This window comes from Macrobrachium rosenbergii, chromosome 3, assembly GCF_040412425.1.
Source record: "Macrobrachium rosenbergii isolate ZJJX-2024 chromosome 3, ASM4041242v1, whole genome shotgun sequence".
NCBI classification, from domain to species: domain Eukaryota; kingdom Metazoa; phylum Arthropoda; class Malacostraca; order Decapoda; family Palaemonidae; genus Macrobrachium; species Macrobrachium rosenbergii.
Genome location: NC_089743.1, coordinates 83,127,013 through 83,148,707, shown reverse-complemented (window position 1 = coordinate 83,148,707; position 21,695 = coordinate 83,127,013). Strand labels below are relative to the sequence as shown.

Below are 21,695 nucleotides of genomic sequence, written 5' to 3'. Positions count from 1 at the left end.
GGCGTATGTTTATATATATATATATATATATATATATATATATATATATATATATATATATATATATATATATATATATATAATTTTATAGTTAAATAGTTAAGGTAAAGTTTTGCTGGTTCCTTTTATGTGATTTTTACAGGATGGGCGTTTTATTTGTAATTTCCTGCCATAGTTTGTTTACGAACATCCGGTTAAGTTTCACATCACCCTACGGTTGATCTCTCTAAGGAATTTCTTTTCCATTTGTTTGTTATCGTCATTTGTTAATTCTAAACTTCTTCATAACTGGTACAGTAATATTCTACAGATGACTGAACTTCTTCACAACTGGTAACAGTATTTTCTGCAGATGATTGAACTTCTTCACAACTGGTACAGTAGTTTTCTGCAGATGATTGTAAATGTAACATTTGAAGTTGGTTAATTTCTCTCTCTCTCTCTCTCTCTCTCTCTCTCTCTCTCTCTCTCTCTCTCTCTGGATTGACAACTTGATATGCACTGGTTTTTATGCAGCAGCGGATGTGCGCAGTAATCTAGTTCAGGCTCAGGGGTGGAGCCCTGGTATGGGGATGGGGGAGGGAGGGAGTAGTGCCATTCTTCGCCTGATGAAAATTTCCTTTTACCGTTGAGACATTTAACATTTTCAACGTAACATATTTTCATACCGTGATCCTGTTTCTTATTTCTGAAAATTGAATTCCAGACCAGAAATAATTGTTCGTGTGTGTTTTCCTTGGAGTTCATTGCCTAAGAAGGTAGTTAAGTTGTTACCTGACACTTTTTATTGTGGGGGAGGGAAGGACAGATGGAGGTTTTTGTTTCGAACTCCAAGTGCGTTGCACAAAAGAGGAGAACCATTATACTGTCTTGGTGGTTTGCAGCGTCTTGCGTCATACCTTTATATAATGGTCGTCACTCCATGACTGCCAGCCGCATGATTTAAGCATACGGGTTTATACCGCTCGGTTGATAAATAAATTCTTGTTTTCCTCAACGCTGCAATATGCTAAAACTAAGCGACATTCTGAGTTAGGATGAACTGGCCTGATGCCAGCACCGAGGAATTCTATTAGGCACTGTTCCTTTGGCTAATTTTGTGTGTTCTGGAATTCATGTGCCTACGTCACATGGACAAAACAGGAAGTTTCCATACCGTACTTGTGACGAGTTCCAGAGGTACATCAGTGTTTCTCCTTTACACTGCGACTCTGGAATTGGTGCGTTGATCAACTCGAGACAGAGTCATAATCTCGTGTGTTTTGATAATTTGTTCATTTTTTTTATGACGAAGTGTTTAGACTGATTACTATAGATTTGTGTAATCGCTGCATTCGGGTTAAGCTTGATGGAAGAGGATAATGTAGTAAGCGGTTTTAATTTTGGATTTTGAATTAATACAAAGTGTATGTAATTTCATAATGGAAATAATCACTAGTACAAAGCATTTATATAGCGATTTTTCCATTTTATATTACATGTTTCAGCCAAAAATAGTGGAGGGTGGTTTGGCAGCCCATCGAGGTTTAGAAGGGAATAAAATAAAGACAGTTTTAGGAATTAATTATCTTGTCAGTTTTGGAGTTTCCAATACCGGTGAAGGAACAGGAGGGGATATATTTATAGTAATGGTAGGACTAAAGGGAAGGAGGAAGTGAGAGTGAAGAAGAAGGGGTGTGTGTATTGGGGGGAAGGAAGGCGAGTGTCCAAGAGACCCAGTAGTTGTAAGATTTCACTGCTGTGCGTACGCTCTTCTTCTTCATTAGTAGGAGGCTTGTGTGTACTTGTGGCAGACGTTACAAGTTTTTAGTGTACCGGTGTGCCGGGAGTGCCGACTCGTATGTTTCATTTAGAGATTCATAAAAAAGGGAAACAAGCCGTTTACGGATATGAAATCGTTTTAACCAACCTCCTGGAATGTGTTTATTGTGCGATAAGTAATGGGATTGATCCCGCCTACATACGATCAGTTTGGAACGTTCTGACGTGTTCCTTTACTTACGAACTTGGAGCAGTTTGAATGCTTGAGTTGTGCTGCTGATCCGTTTCACGCAAATCGTGATATGTTTACGATCATTGTAGAATGTCCTTCATAACGATGACGGGAATTTAGTCAAACCCAGTCATTTATGAGTAACTGACATGCGCTTTTCCGATTGTATAGCCTTGTCCTTGGAACCTATTTGCTTTGTTGAGAAAAGGTCAAAGTGCGAGAGGTACTGCTTTATGCTTTTGGCCCCTGTGTAAGTTAATTAAGAACTCCATAAACCGAAGACCACTATTTAAAATTTAGCAGAAACATTACTTAAACTGGGTTTGCCTGTTATTTTTAGTGTAATTTAAATAACTGAATTATCCGCCAAATTTTTCTGCATGACTACTTTTAGTACGTCTCCTATTCAATTTCATTTTTATTAACGTTGAAACAGTTGAGTCTGTTAGCATAAATCTAGTGACACACTATTGGTTTAGTGCCAAGAACACAAATATTGAAAGATGGGATGGAAGTTCATAAAATGCTGTTGCATACAGTAAGTCAGCTGCAGCCTTTACCCTTATAAAAGGAGCATGACCAATTTGATCATTAACTGTTGATGACGAATACACGTTAGGTCAACTACCCCTCTCCTCCTTTTATGAGCGCTTTAGAATGTCGGTGTCAATGACCTGAGCGCCGATGTAGGTGGAGAAGTTGTTTGGTGTGTATGCAGTGTTTCGGGTAGGGGCCAGGACCCAGAGAGGTGGGGGAGGAAAAAGGAGGATCCATGGCGGGGAGGAAGGTGGCACTACAAGTCCTTGCTTTAGCCGATAAATGCCATGCCTCCTGGCAGTGCCTCGCGTGATTCTTTGGTGCGCACACCCAGCTTGAACCTTCGTATGGTGCTTTGTGTATTAGGATACGACGTTTGCTCTGTGAAGAACTTTTATTTTTTTTGTGTGTTAACCTGCATATTCCGCTTTATTTGTTTATTTGCTCCAGTAGGTTGTACTCAATCTTTGAATATTAACTATACCCTTTAGTTCATTGACTTCTATACATACCACAACGGGCTGTACTGCGTCGCATTTTTCATTGTGCCTTATATAACATGGGGCATTACTGTGTAATCATTCTCTCTCTCTCTCTCTCTCTCTCTCTCTCTCTCCTGTAAAGTTTAGTAAATGTATAACTTGAAATTTCAGGATATTGATGTAAGCCTGTTAGAAAAATACTCCGGTTTAGAGCAGTGTGTGTGAACTGGGAAGAGATTTCTATTTTGTTGGTTTTAGGCCTCAGTTGCAAAATCCTCACATAGGCTACTTCATATTTTCTTGGGTGGAACGCATGTTTGATTTAAACCATATTGATGGCGTGTAGTATGTTTTAAGCGGTTCTTAGGTATTCATACCTTTGTGAATACCTTGTTTTTCATTGGAAGTAAGAGTGTTGACATGAGCTCCTAAGACAGTATTCTGTTTGAAATAGGGAGTTTTGCGCTAGCGCACGCACAGCAACAGTTTTGAGACTTGGGTCAAGCTACGTTTTTCCCGTCATAGAAAGCCTTATAAGGTGAATGGGTAGAACTTAATGCCCTCTTTGTGCAAGATCTGTAGGATATGCGACCTTGTAGTAGATTTTATCCGAAATAACGACAGTGGGTCACGTTTTTTAATCTCATTTTGACACGAAGTGAGTTGATTATGATAATTGAGTCCCCTCTTAACGTAACTTGATGATTTTGTACTTCTAAAAGCTGAAGGGTAAATTAATTTGGCCGCTGGGTTACCTGCCCATTTTTCTGCAGTGTCGCCAGATTGTTTGTTAGGTTTTCGTGAACGTTAAAAAAAAAAAGTCGACACCCCACAAAAGGAAAGAATGTAACCCACACTGATGTTCTCAAAATTGAGAGTGAAGCCGTACAGAAGGAGTTGTTTTGCTGGTTGCTGTGGTAGTTCAGTTGTACTGCCAGTACCAGGTGATACCGAATGGCTTTTTCAGTAGATTAAATTCAGTAGTCTTTCCTATCTAAAATGCTTTATTACCTTAACTGATATAAATTCATTTAATGTTTTTGTTCATGATTTACTTTGCCAAAGAATGCTTTCTAATTTCAAGTGTCGTTTTCTAAATGATTCGGATCACACGGCCTGATGCCATTGATGAAGTGTAGCATATGTATTATATTAACGCCTTGTTATCTTGGTCCTAATTGGATTTCTTGAAACGCTGTTGTTGGTCATTTTAGTGAGAGGAATGTCATGCACTGTCGCTGACACCATTTCTGGCTTTTAAGATCAATATACATTGTGGCTATAGTGATCTGCTTCCCCCACTCACTCCTCCTTCCCCCGTTTACCCCTCCCCCATGGACATTGTTTACAGGTAAACCTCTCATTCCCACAAAACATGCACGGTTGCATGAACGTTCATGCCTCATCAGAATAACAAATTATACTTACTTTTGACCTAACTCATATTTTCAGTGTGTGTGTGTGTGTGTTGATATATATATAATATATATATATATATACACACTGTATAATATATATAAATATAACACACAAACACACACACATCGTTTTACTGTCTCAATGGATTTCCTAATTTTCATCTGACGAATTTGTTGGTTTATGTGGAATTATAGTAATTGAAATTTAATTCATACTCGAAGAGAAAGTATTTGGCTTATGAAATTACGTGAAAATATTGGAAATGACTTCTGCGTTGTGGAAAAGAATTCGTATTATGATGTAATGGCGTGTTTAGTGTGTTACATCATTGCAAATGCGTAGTAGTCTCATCAAAGCGTGGGCGATCCTAGCGTGGGCGTTGGTGGGTGTTAGTGCACGCCAATGAGATGCAAGAGGTTGAAGTGATCTGTAGCTATACAACTCCTCCTTGCTTGGTAACATAAGCGCATATTTTAAGTAAAGCACGTCACTGTTGGTCGGTTTGATTACTTGGACGTTATGGTTTGAAGCGTGCCAATCAGATGTCAGTTATGATTTTACTTTGTATTCTGGCCGACTCAGAAAGAGACTTCGTTCTCAGAAGTTTGTTTAGATTAATTTAAGTACCCGTTTAATGCACTTTGGTCATAGGCGTCAGCTTGAAAAGGAGGAAGACAGAAAAGTGAAGTGAGGTGGGGTGAGGATGGGGCCGGGGTGGAGGGGAGGGGAGGTTGTAAGGGTTGTAAGTGAAAGACTGGATGGTGGAGCCAAGAGCGTGCCCTCCGGGTGTATTATTAAGAGAAAGTTTGTACTGGTTGGCCGATGATCACCGGTAATCGTTTGAGGTTTCGTAGTTGGCAATTTCTCTTCTGAATGCGATTCGTATTCTTACTCGTGTCAGAGGCGGAGAATTTAGAAGAGTGGTAACTGCGGTTCTTTATATCTTTATATATCCGGACGCTATATACAAATTGCAAATAGATGTCGTCCCGTGGGTTTACAACTGTGAGTTGGGGAAGTGGAAAATGAATCTTTTCTGTCGTGACTTGTATGGCTTTTGTTTTCACATGGTGGACTTCCTTGTGCCTTGGAAACATGGATGATTAACGGGAGCTTTGTTCTCTTCGACAAATGGTTTAATTTGATCTGACTGAATAAGCGATACTGTACTGGGAAAAATAAGTCAACTTTTTATACGTGTTATAATTTTCCGTGTATCATTGCGTTAGCGAGTGTATATGTGCAGTGTGGTGAAACCCCATGGTTGTTTTCTAGCCTGGAAACAAATTATCAATCCATTTTAAGAGAAGCTATATTTCAAAAATCTGAGAGAAGAAAGTCTTCTTAACTGCCGAGAGGGGACTTGGACGCTTTTGGCAATTATAACAAGGATTTGGGTTGTGCTGAATCGAAGGTTACCTGCCATTCATATCAGGGTTATCCAGGGAGTGAATAGCGTGATGTCACATGTAGGTCACTGCGTGAGAAACATCCAATGACGGGTTTTCTGCCAGTTTTGTTGGGAAAGCCTGACTGTCGCGCTTACTTAGAAACTTTGCTCGTCTTCAAGGACAAGGCCTTAACGGGCGTGTTGTGAATCCTATCAGTTTACTTATGTAAGATCGAACTTTTGCCGTTCGTATGGTGACATATCGTTGATTTTTCCGTCCATCCGAGAGGCAGTTTTTTACATATAAGAACATGCCGTTTAGGCATTTCATTTTTATTTTACTGACAACCTGGTGTTGTCTCTAACCCATCTAATTTTGTCTTTCATGAGGCAGGCTTACTCCCTAATTCAGAGTTGCCCGGATTCTTCATGCTTCCCTGTTTATTTTTTGCTCGGGCGTTTGGCCTTCAAGACCTAAATTTTCATAATCAAACAGTCCCTAAGACCTGTGTAGGTAGATACAGGATTATTGCATTATAACCTGGACTTCACATAAGGGAGAGAAGCAAAAGTTACATGATTGTAGGCTTTAGATCCCTTTTGTTTTCATGTCGTTATTGTCTCCCGTAAGTTTTTCCTTCCTGTTTTCTAAAAAATATCGCGAAGATTAAATTAAAGTTATATTTTCGGGCAAAAGTTGATCAGCATATGACGAGACCGCTGTATAGGGTTACTGTTGGAATCGATAAAGTGAAAATGATATCCAGTCGAGACGAGACAGAGTAGATCACCCGCCCCCCATCCCCACTCCATTTCCTCCGTCCCGACTTCCAGCGTTATGGTCTTAACGTCGGCCTCGATTAACCAACTTCCCCTGAACTTCCCCCTCCTTTGCTGGAGGTGGGGCGGAGACACGTGTTTAAATCACATTGCCTTTGTGTTCTCTTCGCCCAGAAGCTATTTACGTTGGAAACCTTTCCTTTAAGTTGACAGATTTAAACGTATCCACGGACTACATTCTTTTCAGCACGAGCTGTTTTTATTTAACAGGGGATGGCCTCGGAAAAGAAACAGTTTGCGTTCTCACTCTCCTAATTTACTGCTGATCCACGGGTGAACCCACCGTGTGAAAAACTTCCCCGACATTAGTCCCTTTATCCACCAACACAGGTGTGCCAGACCCCCTGCACATAGGCATCATTTACCTCTACATCTTTCTCTTCTTCTCGGTCCATCGGGGTAATAAAGGCCCTTCCTTACGAATCAGCTGCTTCCATTCTTCCAGCACCCTTATTAATATTCATTGCTACATGTTCTTGGTGTTTAGTTATCTCATAACTTTATTCCAGTTCGCTTCTACAGGTATTCTCAACTTCCTCACCTTTCTAACAATTTCAAACACTTTCCTGCAGTTTATCTTTACTCTCTCCAAAAGTCAGCCACTTCTAATTTCGTTTCTCTGACCTCTTCTACATACAGTACGTAAAGATATGAAGAAATCCTTGTCTCTGGCCCACTTTTAATCCAGACCAACCACTCTTCTATCTGTGTGTTCTAATTCTAGCTTCGTTTTCATCATGAAAACTTTAAATTACTCTCAACTTTTAATCTGTACCATACAACCTTAACACTCAACACATTGCATTTGCATCTGTCAAATCTAATATAAAATTTGTTTGTGTCCGAATGTCACATAAAACTTTTCCCCATTACTTTTAGACTGGTTTATAACAAACACTTGAATCACACACCCTCTGCCTTGTCAAAACCATATTCTTCTTCCCCAGCCAACAATCCATCTGCCATCTGTCATAGTTTTTGATTCAGAATCATACCTTACAACTTTCTAGGTACCCTAAGAAATACTATGCACTAAAATCCATCACCTGTTCCTACGGAACATTTCTGTCATTCGCAAATACCTTCAAAACCTTTCTATCATTCTACGTAACTTACAAACCAAGGTCAGCCGCTCGCACATACACATACAGCGCTTTGCCAGAGCATGCTATCTATAATCCTATTAGCCTCCGGTGTCTTTACATTCTTCAGCTTCTTAATGCTTTTAACTCTTTCGAGCCAGCTCTGCCTCTCGTTTATCTCCCCTGTTCAGCAATCGTCAGAATTTTCTTTTCCTTAACCCAGACTACCTTCACTGCAGACAGCATCTTTCCTTTTATATCTTGGATTCTCACAGCCAGTTGCTCTCTCTCTCTCTCTGACTACCGTATCACTTATTTTCTTCCATGTTCTTCCATGCAGTTGCAAAAAGTTTTTTTTTTTTTTTCATTTCGTAACCTCTAATTTCTTCATCCCACCGCCTAGTGTTTTTATTCCCACTTCTTACTTGCCAGTAATCACACACTCCCAACTGACCGTATTGAAATAAAAGAAATATATAAATATATATATATATATAATATATATATATATATATATATATATATATAATTTATATATATATATATATATATATATATAATTTATATATTATATAATATATATATATATATATATATATATATATATATATATATATATATATATATATATATATATATATATATATATTATACATACAGTTTATACAACGACTCCCAAAGTTTTTTACTTGTATTAAATATAAGTCAAGTCTTTAAATTTTAGTTGTCCTTTGCGATGTATTTAATCTGAGATGTATCACAAACCAAGATTTGACGAAAATACAATACCAAAACGTACGTCAAGGACGATTTCTGAGATATGTGGCTAATTAGTGGGTACTACTAGGTGTGAGACTGGTGTAACCATAAAGTCGTGTGTTTGCCTGTGATTTTCAGTGTAAGCAAAGGTTTCTTTAGTATATTGAAAATGGACATTTGAAGAATCTGAAATGGATTTTATATAAAAAAAAAAAAAAATCGGGCCGAGATCATCATGCCTCCATACAATCGCCAGAGAGTGATTGATGAAGGTTACGAGAGTGACTACTCCAGAAGAAAGTTCTACCCAATTCTATGTCGTAAGTTTCTTGCAAATAATTGTAAGGTTTAAGGCTTGGTTCTTCTTTCAGCAGGGCCTTTTCTGTGTGTGAAGTTTAACCTAAACTCGTTTTCCTCATTCACTGGTCTGAATAGATTCTGTTTTAAACTAGTTTCGTCGACTTGAATGATAAATCACGTTAAAGTGGAAATTGACCAATAGCATGTTGATGAACTTTTTAAGCATGCGCATGACATTCGCAACGTTTTGTTTACATTAGTTTTGTGTCGTCAGCATTGAAGAATGTCTTTGTGTACGTTAACTTTATTTAGCACTGAAGAATTTTCGTTTATTTTTACAGGCATCGTGCAGAGATGGGAAGTTTTACAAGCACAAGCGGTGGAACGTCAGAGGCAGAGCAGCCAAATTCGCGAACTGCAGCGCCAAGTGAAAAACCTTCGTCTCACTCTCGAGAATTTGGCTGAGCAAGCCTCGGATGCTTCGCACACAGAATCGCTTGAGACTCCCAAGGACCTCGCCCACAAATTACAAGATGCTAAGGTAAGACACATGGAATGTGTAATGTATTTTTGTATGTATACTCATACCAGGTGAACTGAGAACCATTACTTTCATTGATTTCTTGGGTTTTTGTCTTAATATTTATTTGCTTTCGAGATAGAGTTCTTGCTAGGGGAATCTTGTAACACACGATGCGGTCTGCGTATTTTCCCAGCATCCAGAGTTTAATAAACCGATTATCTGTAAGTGAAGGTGGTTTATTATTAGAACCAGATTTTTTATTGCTTGTTTAAATAAATGACTGAATACTTGGATCGAGTTCTCTTGAACCACCATCCCATTTCCCTAGCCGTAACCGCTTTCCTTTCATCTACTTTTTTCGCTCCCTTCCCTCGTATTGCTGTTGTTTTTCGATTTACATTCACTGCGAATTTGTAATTGTCCTCTTGGAAATGAATTGCTCATTTCCTTAAATTTGCTCTTGTTTATACATAAATTATATATATATCAATTTTTTTATAACAGATACCCAGTAGCCAGTTGTCCTCTGCAATTATGGTGTATGTCAAATTTGTGCCTTGATGTTTATTAAAGTGTATTTTTTACAATAAGGAAGTACATGTACTTACGTAATTATTAGATAAAGTTGAAAGTTATGTTTTTAGGGAGTTTAATTTGATATTTTTTATTGCATTTAAGTGGGAAGAAATTCATGTATAAGGTAGACTTCACTTTAAAAAAAATGAAGATCCTGGTCTGAATTTATTTGACAGCAGGGGTCTCATACAAATGACCCTTCCAGGTCCATTTTTTAGTAGTATTCGTTATCTTGTGATGCCTCCTTGCTCTTGATTATCTTTCCTGGCAATCTTTAGGAAGAGCTGTTAATCAGCTCAGTGGTCTGGTAAAACTAAGATATACTTCCTTTTAGGAAGTCATTTTGCATACTTTGGATATGCAATTGTAATTGACACCCACGTAGTGTCCTTATCTTATTTAAACATTCAAGTAAAAGCTTTTCAACATGAAAACCCATATAGCTTTTTGCGATTTATCTAATCGATAGTGTGGCAAGGTAGGCCAGGCGAATTTGATTTTGATTGTACTTTTCCTCAGGAGGGTTCACTTACATTAGTAGTAATATATTACTTGGTAGATTGTAAATTGTTAAACTTACATTTTAATTCTTATTTGATTTAAGTATGCGCAGTAGTACCTTGCTTTCCTTTCTGATTACCAGTATGCATGTACCCATTTCCTCTCTCAAGTAACTTAGTAATGATACCTTCTCAATAACTGAATTACTGTCAGGTAGTTTTCATATAGATAAATGATAAATTATTGGGATACGCATGGATAATTCCGTGCATAACACTAAAGAGGTTTATATTTGAAGATAACAGTACATAATGCTAACGATAAACGGCAGTATTCAAATGTTCGTATCCTGGGGAGCATGAAGTAATATATTGCCGTCAAGCATCCCCCATCTACTTATTTTCGTTTCATTCTGTCCCACGCGCGAGAGAGTAACCGAAGCCCCTCCCTTCACCCTAGACTTGTCTTCAGGGAGAGAGTAAAAAGAAGTAATGCCCTGTAAATGTACGTCTACTGTTTGCGTTGTCGTGTACGTTTGTCAAAGCATTTTATTTTGCAGATATGGAATTTCATATTTGGAGTAAGTTGCCGGTTGGAAATCATATTATCCAGTGTATCAAACGTTAAGCAAATGCTTTTGCTTTGATTTGCGGCAATTGCTTCACTTCCAATCTTTATTCGTAAGATTTTAAGCAATTACTTTCTGCCTAGGCTGTTGCTACCTTTTGCCGCTTGAACAAATGCTTGTCTTTTATTCATCAGACATAGCTCAGTATGGTAGATGTGTTCATTAAATTGGTAACTATTTAAAATTCGGTGAAAGCTAAGTGCGTATACTTGGATGGGATGGTCGTTACGCTTCTGAACGAAGCCTTGACATTTTCTTATCACATGCAACCATGGGTTACCGCATTCATACGGATCTAGTAGTTTGTTAATGTCACTTATTGTAAATTACCCAGTTCAATGCCATTGACCGAAAAGCCTATAAATTGTTAGTTGTTTGTAACAAATTGACAACTTGTCAACTGAAAACTAACAAGTTATTTTTAGCTCTATGTAATTTGACACAACTATGCAATCGAACTCTACTATTTTTTTTAAAGTTTATTGTATATTGTTGTCTTATCCTTTAAAATCATATTTTAGATTTGAGAGTTTCTGAACTCAAGATAAGTCGGTGGTGGTGATGGGCACGGCCCCTGCGGGAGGTCTTGTACATTAATAGTTCAAAGCAAGAATGCAGACTCGCTACGCCACCTCCTGTTCCGCTTATACATCATACCAACACGTTTACTATCCCTAGCGGTTTATCGTAGTCTGGCTTTCTTAGATTTTAATGTGGGTTTGTTGACATGTGTGTCTCTCTCTCTCTCTCTCTCTCTCTCTCTCTCTCTCTCTCTCTCTCTCTCTCTCTCTCTCTCTCTCTCTCTCTCTCTCTCCGCATTTGTGTACATAAACGTTGAGTGCACCTTACTGGAAACAATCGAAAATGAATGATTTCAGTACATCAGAATAAACTTTGGTAAATTTTTATTGCTTCGCATGAAAGTTACTTATCACATTTGTAATTTGCTTACTTTTCTATCACAGGCTTTGTTTGAGGACGTGAAGGCCCGAAAGGCCGAGGTATCTAGTCTGAATTTGGCAGTACACAGATTCTTCACAGACAGTGGATATTCCCTAGCCCAGCTGAAAGATGAAGTGAATGACCTCTACATTTTATATGACGAAGCCCATAGACGGTAAGCAATGTCATTCTAGTAATTTCTTTTGTGTATTTACTAAATTATAACACTTAAGATGTAAGTGTATCCAGAATTTTTTGCAATTTAACGTTGACAGTTATGTCCTCCTTCCATGCTCAATATATTAACGTTAATTTTTTCTCTATAAATTAATTGGTCGTGTTAATATGCCATCGCCTAAAAGGATAAGTAGTTTAACCAGACCACTAAACTCAGTAATCAGCCCTCGCAGCTCTTGAAAATTCTTGTAATTGGGTGACTTGAATATGATTAGGATTCTTACAAAATTTCCTTAAATTATTTGTTTTCAGAACTTTACATTTGTGTTTATATTTTGGATATTCACCCGAAAAATTTTTTTTAGCTGTTTTACACAACAGTGTGTACATAAATGGATTCGACCACATTGGCCACTCATCAAATACTCATGGGGTCAATCGAGAGAGTGACCAATACCTTTAACCTCATTATCCTGTCTCATACTGACGACATCTACTCTGTTAGTATCTCATTTATACAAGGAAAGCTGTGTTAAAGTTATCACCAGATGCATCAAGCCTTTTATAATGACATATTTCAATCCCAATAGGGCATCGAATGAAGTGTCGCGGCTGGAGGGTTTGGAAGCCACATGGAAATTATGGGAAGCCGAAGCGGAGGAACTGACCCGAGCTCTGCGTCAGGATGGGGATACCCTCAAGGTCCTTGATGCTGCCATACAAACTGGCTCGCTCACAGACTCCGTGACAGCCTCCATGCAGGATGTGGCCCGGCTTCTAAACGAAAGATGTAAAAGCCAACAACCTGGCAAGAAGTTGGTGCTTCAGCACACTAGGACACAGGTATGACGATGTAATTTAGTGTTTTTGATGGTACTCGTAATCATATGTTGGTCAAGATTATAGAATTTGCGCACGACCAGTGTATTCCTAGTCTTGCATGTATCAGAGAGTGCTTGCTGGAAGGGAAATGGAATGAAACGCTTGCCAGAAGAAAATAGTAAAACTTAATTTATGTCATTTTACTTGACTGACTTTTCACAAGTAACGTGGCAATATCCAGAGGTATTTGAACTGACTGTATAAGGGTGCATAATTTGAATTATTTGTGTTATATTGCCTGGCCTGAGTTTATCGTAATAGCTCACTGGAGCTGAGTGTGCTGATGAGTTGATTTTTATCAGTTTGTTTGGTATCTGTCAGGTGCAATCTTTTCACATTTCCAACTTCCTCAGAACCAGGAATCAATTTCATCCAAACTGAGCAGAAAACATTTTTTTGTCGAAGGGGGTCCAGGTTTTTGAAAAGGGTTCATGCCTTCTTTAAGTGGGGATATATCTTTAGAACAATGAAAATTAGGTTGAGCGATTTAAAAATCTTCACTAGACCTACAAACCCAGATCGCTGAGCTTCAGGTTAGTTCAAACCACAGCCCGTAGGGTCTGGGTAGAGCTATAGTGGGACTCCAAAGTTTTATTTGAAAATATGAGGGAAAACGCATTCAGAAAATTCATAACAGGGCTACAGTTTGTCTGAAAATATACATCAGTTTTATATATTTTGTTGGAACCATGGCATCAGGTGGATCTCAGAAAGGGCCTAAAGGTTTTACGTAAATAGGAATAAGTAGGGGAAAAATTTACTTATTGCCAAGTGATAGTTGCCAAGTGCAGTAAGTTAGCCTGTTGAACAGTGTGGCGGATGGTCCTCTTTTTTATTTTATTTTTTATTTATTTTTTTTTTTTTCCATTAGGGCATTTTATTCTGTGAAAGCTGTATTTACAAGATGATGGCCTTTTTTAGACTCAGTTCTTTATGAATGTTTGATCACTTTGGATAATCTAAATGCATTTATGAAAGCATAGATTTGTATCCTAGGAAAAATACAAATTACTTTAAACATTTGTAGTTGTTTATGGTTTGATAACTTCATAATCAAAGATGTTTAAAAAATAAACTGTTTAGTGTATCTAGATGTTAGAAAATTTCAATATTTGCACAAGCACACTTACCGTAATAAAAATTGTCGTTCTGAAGTACCATACCGTTGTCTTTGGTTGATAAACTTTCTCTTGATTATGGAAATCATTACCAATGATGTTGCATTTATGTAATTTTGATGGAATCTTCATTGCACTGAATAAGAAAGGGGGGCCTAATAATCACTAAAAACTTTTCCTTGTAATCAAAGGCATTGTTGTGAAGTTCTCTTTTTGGCTGAAACCATTTCTCCCAGATTCAGGAAATCATTACAAATTTGCATTGAAATAAGCATTGAACCGAATAGAAGTAAAATTTTCTTTAAATACGAGTTTAGATGAAAGGTGGTAACTTTTTTTCTTGTGACGTTAATCCAGCAGTTTGAACATTATAATTCTCATTAGTATGCTGGTCATGCAATAGCGACCTTCCCACACTACTTAAGTGAACGGGCCCCCCCCTCCCCCCCTTAAAACCACTACCACCTGTTCGGCCACTTGTCCCTCATAACTCTGCAAAACTATTAAACTCTGTGTGTGTGTGCGTGTGTTTACACTGACCGGGCAAAATGACCATATAAATAATAGTTCTAAAAATTTATATAGTTTTTATTAATATTACTTTTGGGAACCGTTATGAATGTTACATGTCGTAATTTAGTAAAACCTAATTTTAACATATAGAAAAGTGAATTAAGGTCTAGACCAAATCACTAAAAATTTAATGTGAATGGGTGTTTTGTACTTGTTATTTAGCAATAACTAATGCTGTTAAGAATCCAGTGTTTTTAGTTCAGAAGGGAAGTGTGATGCAGTTAAGCTAAATGCCAGTGAGGAAAAAAAATGAGTGTTATGTATTTTTTTTAATAAGTTGGGAACGAAATTAATTTCGCCCCTTTTTTTATCAGTGCTTAATTGGCAGGCTCGATTATTTTTTGCCTAACTCTGGCAATAGAATGTCATCTTAGCCAAAGGGACATGAGGTGATATGTAGTAACAGTGGCCCTCCGAATGGCATTGCTGTGATTGTAAGCATTTTCGGAGAATGTGTGTGTAGTTTTAAGCAACCAAGATTACAAAGCAATATAAACAAAATGTACAGCAGATTGTATTAGATATGTTTATTTTGTACTGTAATTTTAAAATTATTTTATATTTACAGGGAGTGGATATTCAGGGGTCAACACTTTCTCTGGGTACTTCTGGGGATGATTGCCTCAGTGACTCGGGTACCTCTGGTTATGAGTCGTGTTCTTCCGAAGAGCTTAGTGAACGTGAACGACGACTAGCACACCTTAGAAGACTTGCTAGGGATCTCGAGGCCTCACTTAGTCCAGATTCTCAAGCTTGGCAAGCCATTACAAAAGTAAGTAGTTTCTCTTGTGTGTGTATTATTATTATTATTATTATTATTTTGCAAAATAAAATTCATGTGAATTATCATTTTTGTGTGTATCAACGTCTACATTTTATTTCAGACGTTATCAAGTGCTGAGATGGAATTAAAAGGCCTTCAAAAACATTGCCGAGACTTGGTGGTAAGATCAACTGAAACTCTTGACCAGACAAAGACGTCTCCTCAGCTAAGGTAAGTGTGCGTGTATGTGTGTACTTAATGCGTTAATACTAAAGTTCCCTAGTGCAGTTTAAGGATGTTACTAAGTAGTCATTAATCTCGTGAAATGGGTATCAGTGCAGTTTGCCGAGTTTTGTTAAATAATGTCACTAAAATGTATGGAAACTATATTAAGCGTAAGCTGAGGCTGGAGTAATTGATTTTGTTTTGAAGCATACAAGGCCCAAGATATTGACCAGAAGACAGTTTCTTGTACCGTCCATCATTGTGTTGTTCACTATTGATACTTACAGGGTGTAGTTAAGTACCGGTCGTGTTGTAAGCTCACCTGCTCACAACACCTTTGATTGAAAATTATTACAGAAATAAATTATATATAAAATGTAAAAATAATCAGAAATAAATTTGCTATAAATTATGTAATTTATAGAATTAATTACCACAATCATATATCCACTATGTATTGAACGACTAAAGGATACAAAATATGCCTTCATAAAATATAATAAGGTATGAATTTATATATATACACTATGAGAGTATGTGAACAATAGAAATTTGGATATTAGAAATCATTAACTATTTATTGAAATTACACTTATGGATGGTATATGAGACCTCAAATTCAAATTTATAAGGCTTGTTAATTAAACTTGGAAATTTATTATCAATCAGTTTATAAACTAGAAGTTGACAATTGAAAATAAAATCTTAACCTTCCATACAAGTATTTGCAAACTTTGAAATATGCTAGGGATATGACTACCAAGGTCATGTTAAGTGTATTAGATTAAAAAACGGTGAGCCTATTATTTCAAAACCAAAATTTGTTTTATCATAAACTTTAGTTAGAAATTTTTCAAAACTCAAAATTTTTTATCATAAACTTTAATTAGAAATTTATCATTAAAATGTCAAAATTGCACTTAGTTTGAGCATTAATGGAGAAATAAATTAGAATCTAGAGTTCTTGTAAGGTAAACCTTTTTTCAAAATTAAACAAGAAGAATAATGTGTTGGGTGTTTTTTCAGTTTAAATCATTTGATCAGTTTAACTGATTTAATTATATTCTTAATTGCATTTTATTTTCATGAGAAAAAAAATTTTATTAAATACAAAATTTTCTGTATTAATTGCTAAAGGTAATTTATACTTGTCGTTCCTTTAGTTGGCAAGTAGAATTTGCTATAATTGTCCTTTATAACTCAAACATACGATACAGTATATTTACAAATTATCAGTAAAAATTTTTAGGATAAAAGTCTAGCAATTGTAATAACGAAAAGGTTTTGATAAAACTATGAGAGTAAGATTATGATTATAATGTTTTTAAGCAGACCTTACAGTTTAAAAGCATCTTTCTAATTCATCTGTTTTTTTCTCTAGGAGAAGAAGTTGGGTGAAGGATTCCAAAGTAAGTCGAATGAGCAGAGGCGATAGGCGTGTGAACAGTCGAGATTCAAATCGCGGCTACGGCAGGCGTGGATGGGTGTGGCGTGTGGTAAGAGCAGCACTTCCTTTCCAAGCGGCATTATTACTATTATTCTGTGTTGCTTGTCTCTTGGAACCCAATTGCTGTGACACCCACAACAGCCTCACCATGACACTAACACCGCAGTTACGTTATGTTCATGGACCACCACCTGTTTGAAGTTATAACATCCACATTGTGTATATAAACTGTATAGTCAGGCCATATGTACAGAACCACTGAACTGGTGTACATACTTGGCATATAACACACAGCTTTGGACATTTTTTAGTTCCATGAAGACATAATCTGTTGTAAAGAAGTCGGTGGTTCTATTGAATTGTCCATTGAAGGGCTGTGTGTAATTTGGTGTAATTACCAAGGGGTTTTGGGTCCGGTGTAGGTGGCCTTGTTTCCCTTTCAGAATTAATTCCACTCTTAAGACAACTACTTCGGGGACTTGGCCATACCCTACACCACTGCCTCATCCCTACTCTATTATCAGGTTTCTTATTTTTGTAACTAAAATGGTACTGATGTATGAAAGTAAAATGAGCTTGATGTAAAGAGTTAGGTAGGTGTGATATATTGTGTGATATACAAAAATAAACCCAAGTAAAATGGGCTGTAAATTATATTAAAAGCAGTGTGAATACTTTAAATATATCAATAATGTATAAAACTACAAACTGTATTAAACTACTTGAGACAAGTCTGCAATAGCCTAGGTGGCTAAGAATGTGACAGACATATAACAGAGACTGAGAACATTACCAAACAGTCAAAGGTATTCTTTGATTGGTATGTAGTCTCTTATTGCCCAGACCAGACAAGACAAATGGAACTAACTTAAGCAGTTCCTGAGCAGTACAACATCTAAAGACAAATGTTTCTACAAATGAATAGATTCAGATTTGAGAAACTTAAACTCTAGGCTGGCATACGTGATAAAGAAAAGCTGATAGACTAGCTGAAAACAAATTTTTTGCTGGTTTCTTTCTTGTTCAACGTAACAGTTTGGAGGAGTTAAATCATTTCTGTACTGAGAAAGCTTAGCAGGGTAGGAGGCGGCAGTGAACTGTCTCTGTAACAGTCACCTACTTGTATGCTTCTATGTTGCTGCTAAAATCTTTTTAAGCTTTGCAGTTAATTACATTACACATGGCAAGCCACAATCTAATGCCACTGATGTAACCATGTTACCCAGGTGAAACTAGGAAGTAGCTCCTGTGATCAGGAAAGAAAGCTATGAGATCACATCAATGGGTAGTTTTGGATTTAGATGGAAATCAGAAGTTTAGGCTGTAGCACAAGCTAACAAAGCAGTAGCTTCAGCCATCTGAAGATTTTTACAAACCTCCATGCATGGTAGTGTCATATCCCCAATGTGACCTAAAAGTTAATGAAATAAGGCATGTAACACCTTAGTGTAGGCTTGACTATTCAGCTCCAGCTTTCATAACCAGTTGAAAGGGGCGGGATTTTTCATGGATGCAGGAAAAGAACGTAAAGGAAAAATAGGGCTTTGTTTATTTTTTTTCTTGACCTGGGAAAGGTATAAGTGTCAAGGTAAAAGGAAAAAAAAAAACGCCTGTGGTAAACGTGAAAAAATCCCGTCTTGTCTTGACAATGTAGTCTTAAGTTCACTGCCTAAGGAGTAACAGGGGAAAATTAATTAACAGAAAATACTGAATAACTAATTCCAACAATGAATCTAAGTTACGAATTAATGATGATATCTGAAAAATTAAGAATAACTTACTGACCTGACTAGAAATGTTTTGTCATTTTCCCTGTTCCTCTAAGACTTAAATGTAGTTTCTTGAGGGTGATGAAGTATTAATGGTGGAGTGTATGTGTAACAAGACATGTTCGGTTCACTAAGAATTATAACTTATCACCAAACTTTTGTTTGCATTTCTGGTTATTGTATGGCGAACATTACTGTACAACGCCTTGATTCACACTGCAGATTTTTTTTCTTAATTCAAAGAACTTTTGAAGACTTAGGAATTCTTTATTTTTCTTATGGTGCTAATTAAGAAATTTTTAATGATTTATTAAGGAAATGTTTAAGTAGTAATGTATGCCAAAGGCTTTTTCTATACAAATCTCGAGAAACTTTAAACAATTTTATAGGTTTTATTATGATTTAATATGCTAAATACTTTATATTTATTTTATATGAAAGTTAAAGGTTGATTGAATGGGTAAATCTGTAATAATTTCTAATTGATCATCAAAAAAAAAAGAAAGAAGTATGGGTGGTTGTAGTACCTTAGTAGTTTAAGTATCAGGAGAAAGAAACTATTGTTTCAGTAATTTATAAATATTTTTTCATGTTATTGGATTTTTAATATTTTATTGGCAATAAAGGTTGCTCCTAAACTATTTCAATGGATGGGAATATTTAAGCCAACAAGGTTAAGTTACTAATTGTAAGACTGAACCTTTTGGTAACAATAATGTGCTTCTTCTCAATATTTGTGTAATTGCCGGATGTAACCATGTGGAAGATTTTCTTGTGTTTTGTTAAAGGGCACCTGTGCTTAAGTTTTATTAGTTGTTTTGAGTGTAGTCTGTCAAGTTTTGTCAGTTTCCACTTCCCAGGAATTTGATTTAGTAATAGTAAGGTTACAGTCCGGTAACAGTCAATAGTTTTAGAGATGCTGTCTTTAGTTATTCTGAGTTATTGCTGCTGTAAGTCTTCAGTTATGTAAGGGCCAACCTGTCGTCACGGTTGTAATATTAGCCAGGGGAGGACGTTCTGGAGCTTCTCGGTGTGTTGCAAAATGTTTGTTTCATCCTACCAATGCAAAAGTCTGTCTTACTCTACCACAAACCCTTTAGCAAAAAATTTTGATTAGAACTCTATCCTCTATAACCTGTACCGACTTTAATCATCCTCCTTGCAATTAATTCCCAGGGACTCCATGAAGTCTTCTCAACGGTTTACAGTACAAAAACCACATTATATATTTAAGTGCCTTAGTCTCATTGTCTAGTAGCTATTTAGTAACGACAGGTTTGACCCTAATTTGAAGATATCTGCTGCTATGAATGTGTGCTATATGACGCTGTCACCGTTCAAGTCTTGTATGAGGCTAGTTCCATTTCGGTTACAAGCCAGATAGAAGGCTTGCAGGTGCCAGTCTAGGTGCAAAGTGCTCCGTTGATTGTTAAGTCACTGTTATTTCTAATCAGCTTAAGCCTGTTTTTTATTTTTTTTATTTACTATACTTCGTGGAGATTTTTGTGTCACACTTCATGAACTTACGCAAATATTCATGAACGATAAAACAATTGGATTCTTTCTCCTGTATTCTAAAGTAATAAACTCTTAATTGAAATACTGACTTTTACTGGAATTCCTTATACATGTTATTGGAAAAAAATACAACGAATTCCAGAAGAACGAGCAGCCAAGGCAGTCCTCTTAACCAGACATGAGATTAAACACTAAATCTTAAAATTCAATTACTAATTTACAAAGCTCACCTATTATGACCTGGTACATTTATCTTTGATATCCATAATTAAATTTTTATTGGTTGACTATCATTATGTGTCGTAACTATACAAACTGGAATATAAAATGCATGTGTCGTAACTATACAAACTGGGAATATAAAATGCAAACTCAAATGGTTTTAAATTCTTTTAAATTTCTAATATAAGGGGACATTATGGAATATAAAATGCAAATTCTTTTAAATTTCTAATATAAGGGGACATTATGGAATATAAAATGCAAATTCTTTTAAATTTCTAATATAAGGGGACATTACGGAATATAAAATGCAAATATAAAATGCAAATTCTTTTAAATTCTAATATAAGGGGACATTATGGAATATAAAATGCAAACTCGCAATGCTTGTAAATTCTAATGTAGGGGATATAGTAATGTGCTGGATAAGCCTGAAGCTGTCAAAATAATGTTGATAAGCCTGAAGCTATCAAAAACGGTTTGATACTATAATAAAAAAATACTGTGTAGGTTACCGGTTGGAGGCAATTCTGACCCGTGCATTTGAACCCCATTTCACACATTCATTATTACTTGTAGCCCCCTCAATTTTTCAAAACAAGCCTTTTAGGTACAGGAAAGGATCATTTTGACACAAAATTTTAATCTTTCCTTATATGATTACCTACAAGTTTTAAATAAATTTGACATATATTTATTCCCACCGTTCCAGCGCACTGAGATATGTGCCCAACCAATTTTGACACAAAATTTTAATCCTTCCTTATATGATTACCTACAAGTTTTAAATAAATTGTATTTATATATTTATCCCCACCGTTCCTAAGTGAAAATATATGCCAGGAACTGGTGGTTAGCTTCGTTGAATGATTACATATCCATTTTCTGTAGGTTATAATATATAAAAGTTTATAAAGGTCAAACAAAATATGCGCGATTAAACACGTAATGACTTCAACACAAGTTGCATCTTATCACCCCGCAAAAATACAGTAAAAGTTTGACGATAAACTTCAACAGCGTACAATT

At 36.4% G+C, this 21,695-nt stretch overlaps 1 protein-coding gene across 17 annotated transcripts in view; it reads left to right on the top strand.

Annotated features, from left to right (window-relative positions):
• The window catches only part of klar (klarsicht), a 155,096-nt gene extending 134,570 nt beyond the window's left edge, over positions 1-20,526 (top strand). For all 17 annotated transcript variants that reach the window (XM_067083648.1, XM_067083647.1, XM_067083646.1 and 14 more), the window contains 6 exons: positions 9,144-9,343; positions 11,996-12,147; positions 12,740-12,992; positions 15,291-15,494; positions 15,607-15,716; positions 17,092-20,526. In XM_067083648.1, coding sequence (XP_066939749.1) covers positions 9,144-9,343; positions 11,996-12,147; positions 12,740-12,992; positions 15,291-15,494; positions 15,607-15,716; positions 17,092-17,356 — 1,184 coding nt within the window. In that variant the 3' untranslated portion in view covers positions 17,357-20,526. The remainder of the gene's footprint in view (positions 1-9,143; positions 9,344-11,995; positions 12,148-12,739; positions 12,993-15,290; positions 15,495-15,606; positions 15,717-17,091) is intronic.
• Positions 20,527-21,695: the final 1,169 nt, after the last annotated feature.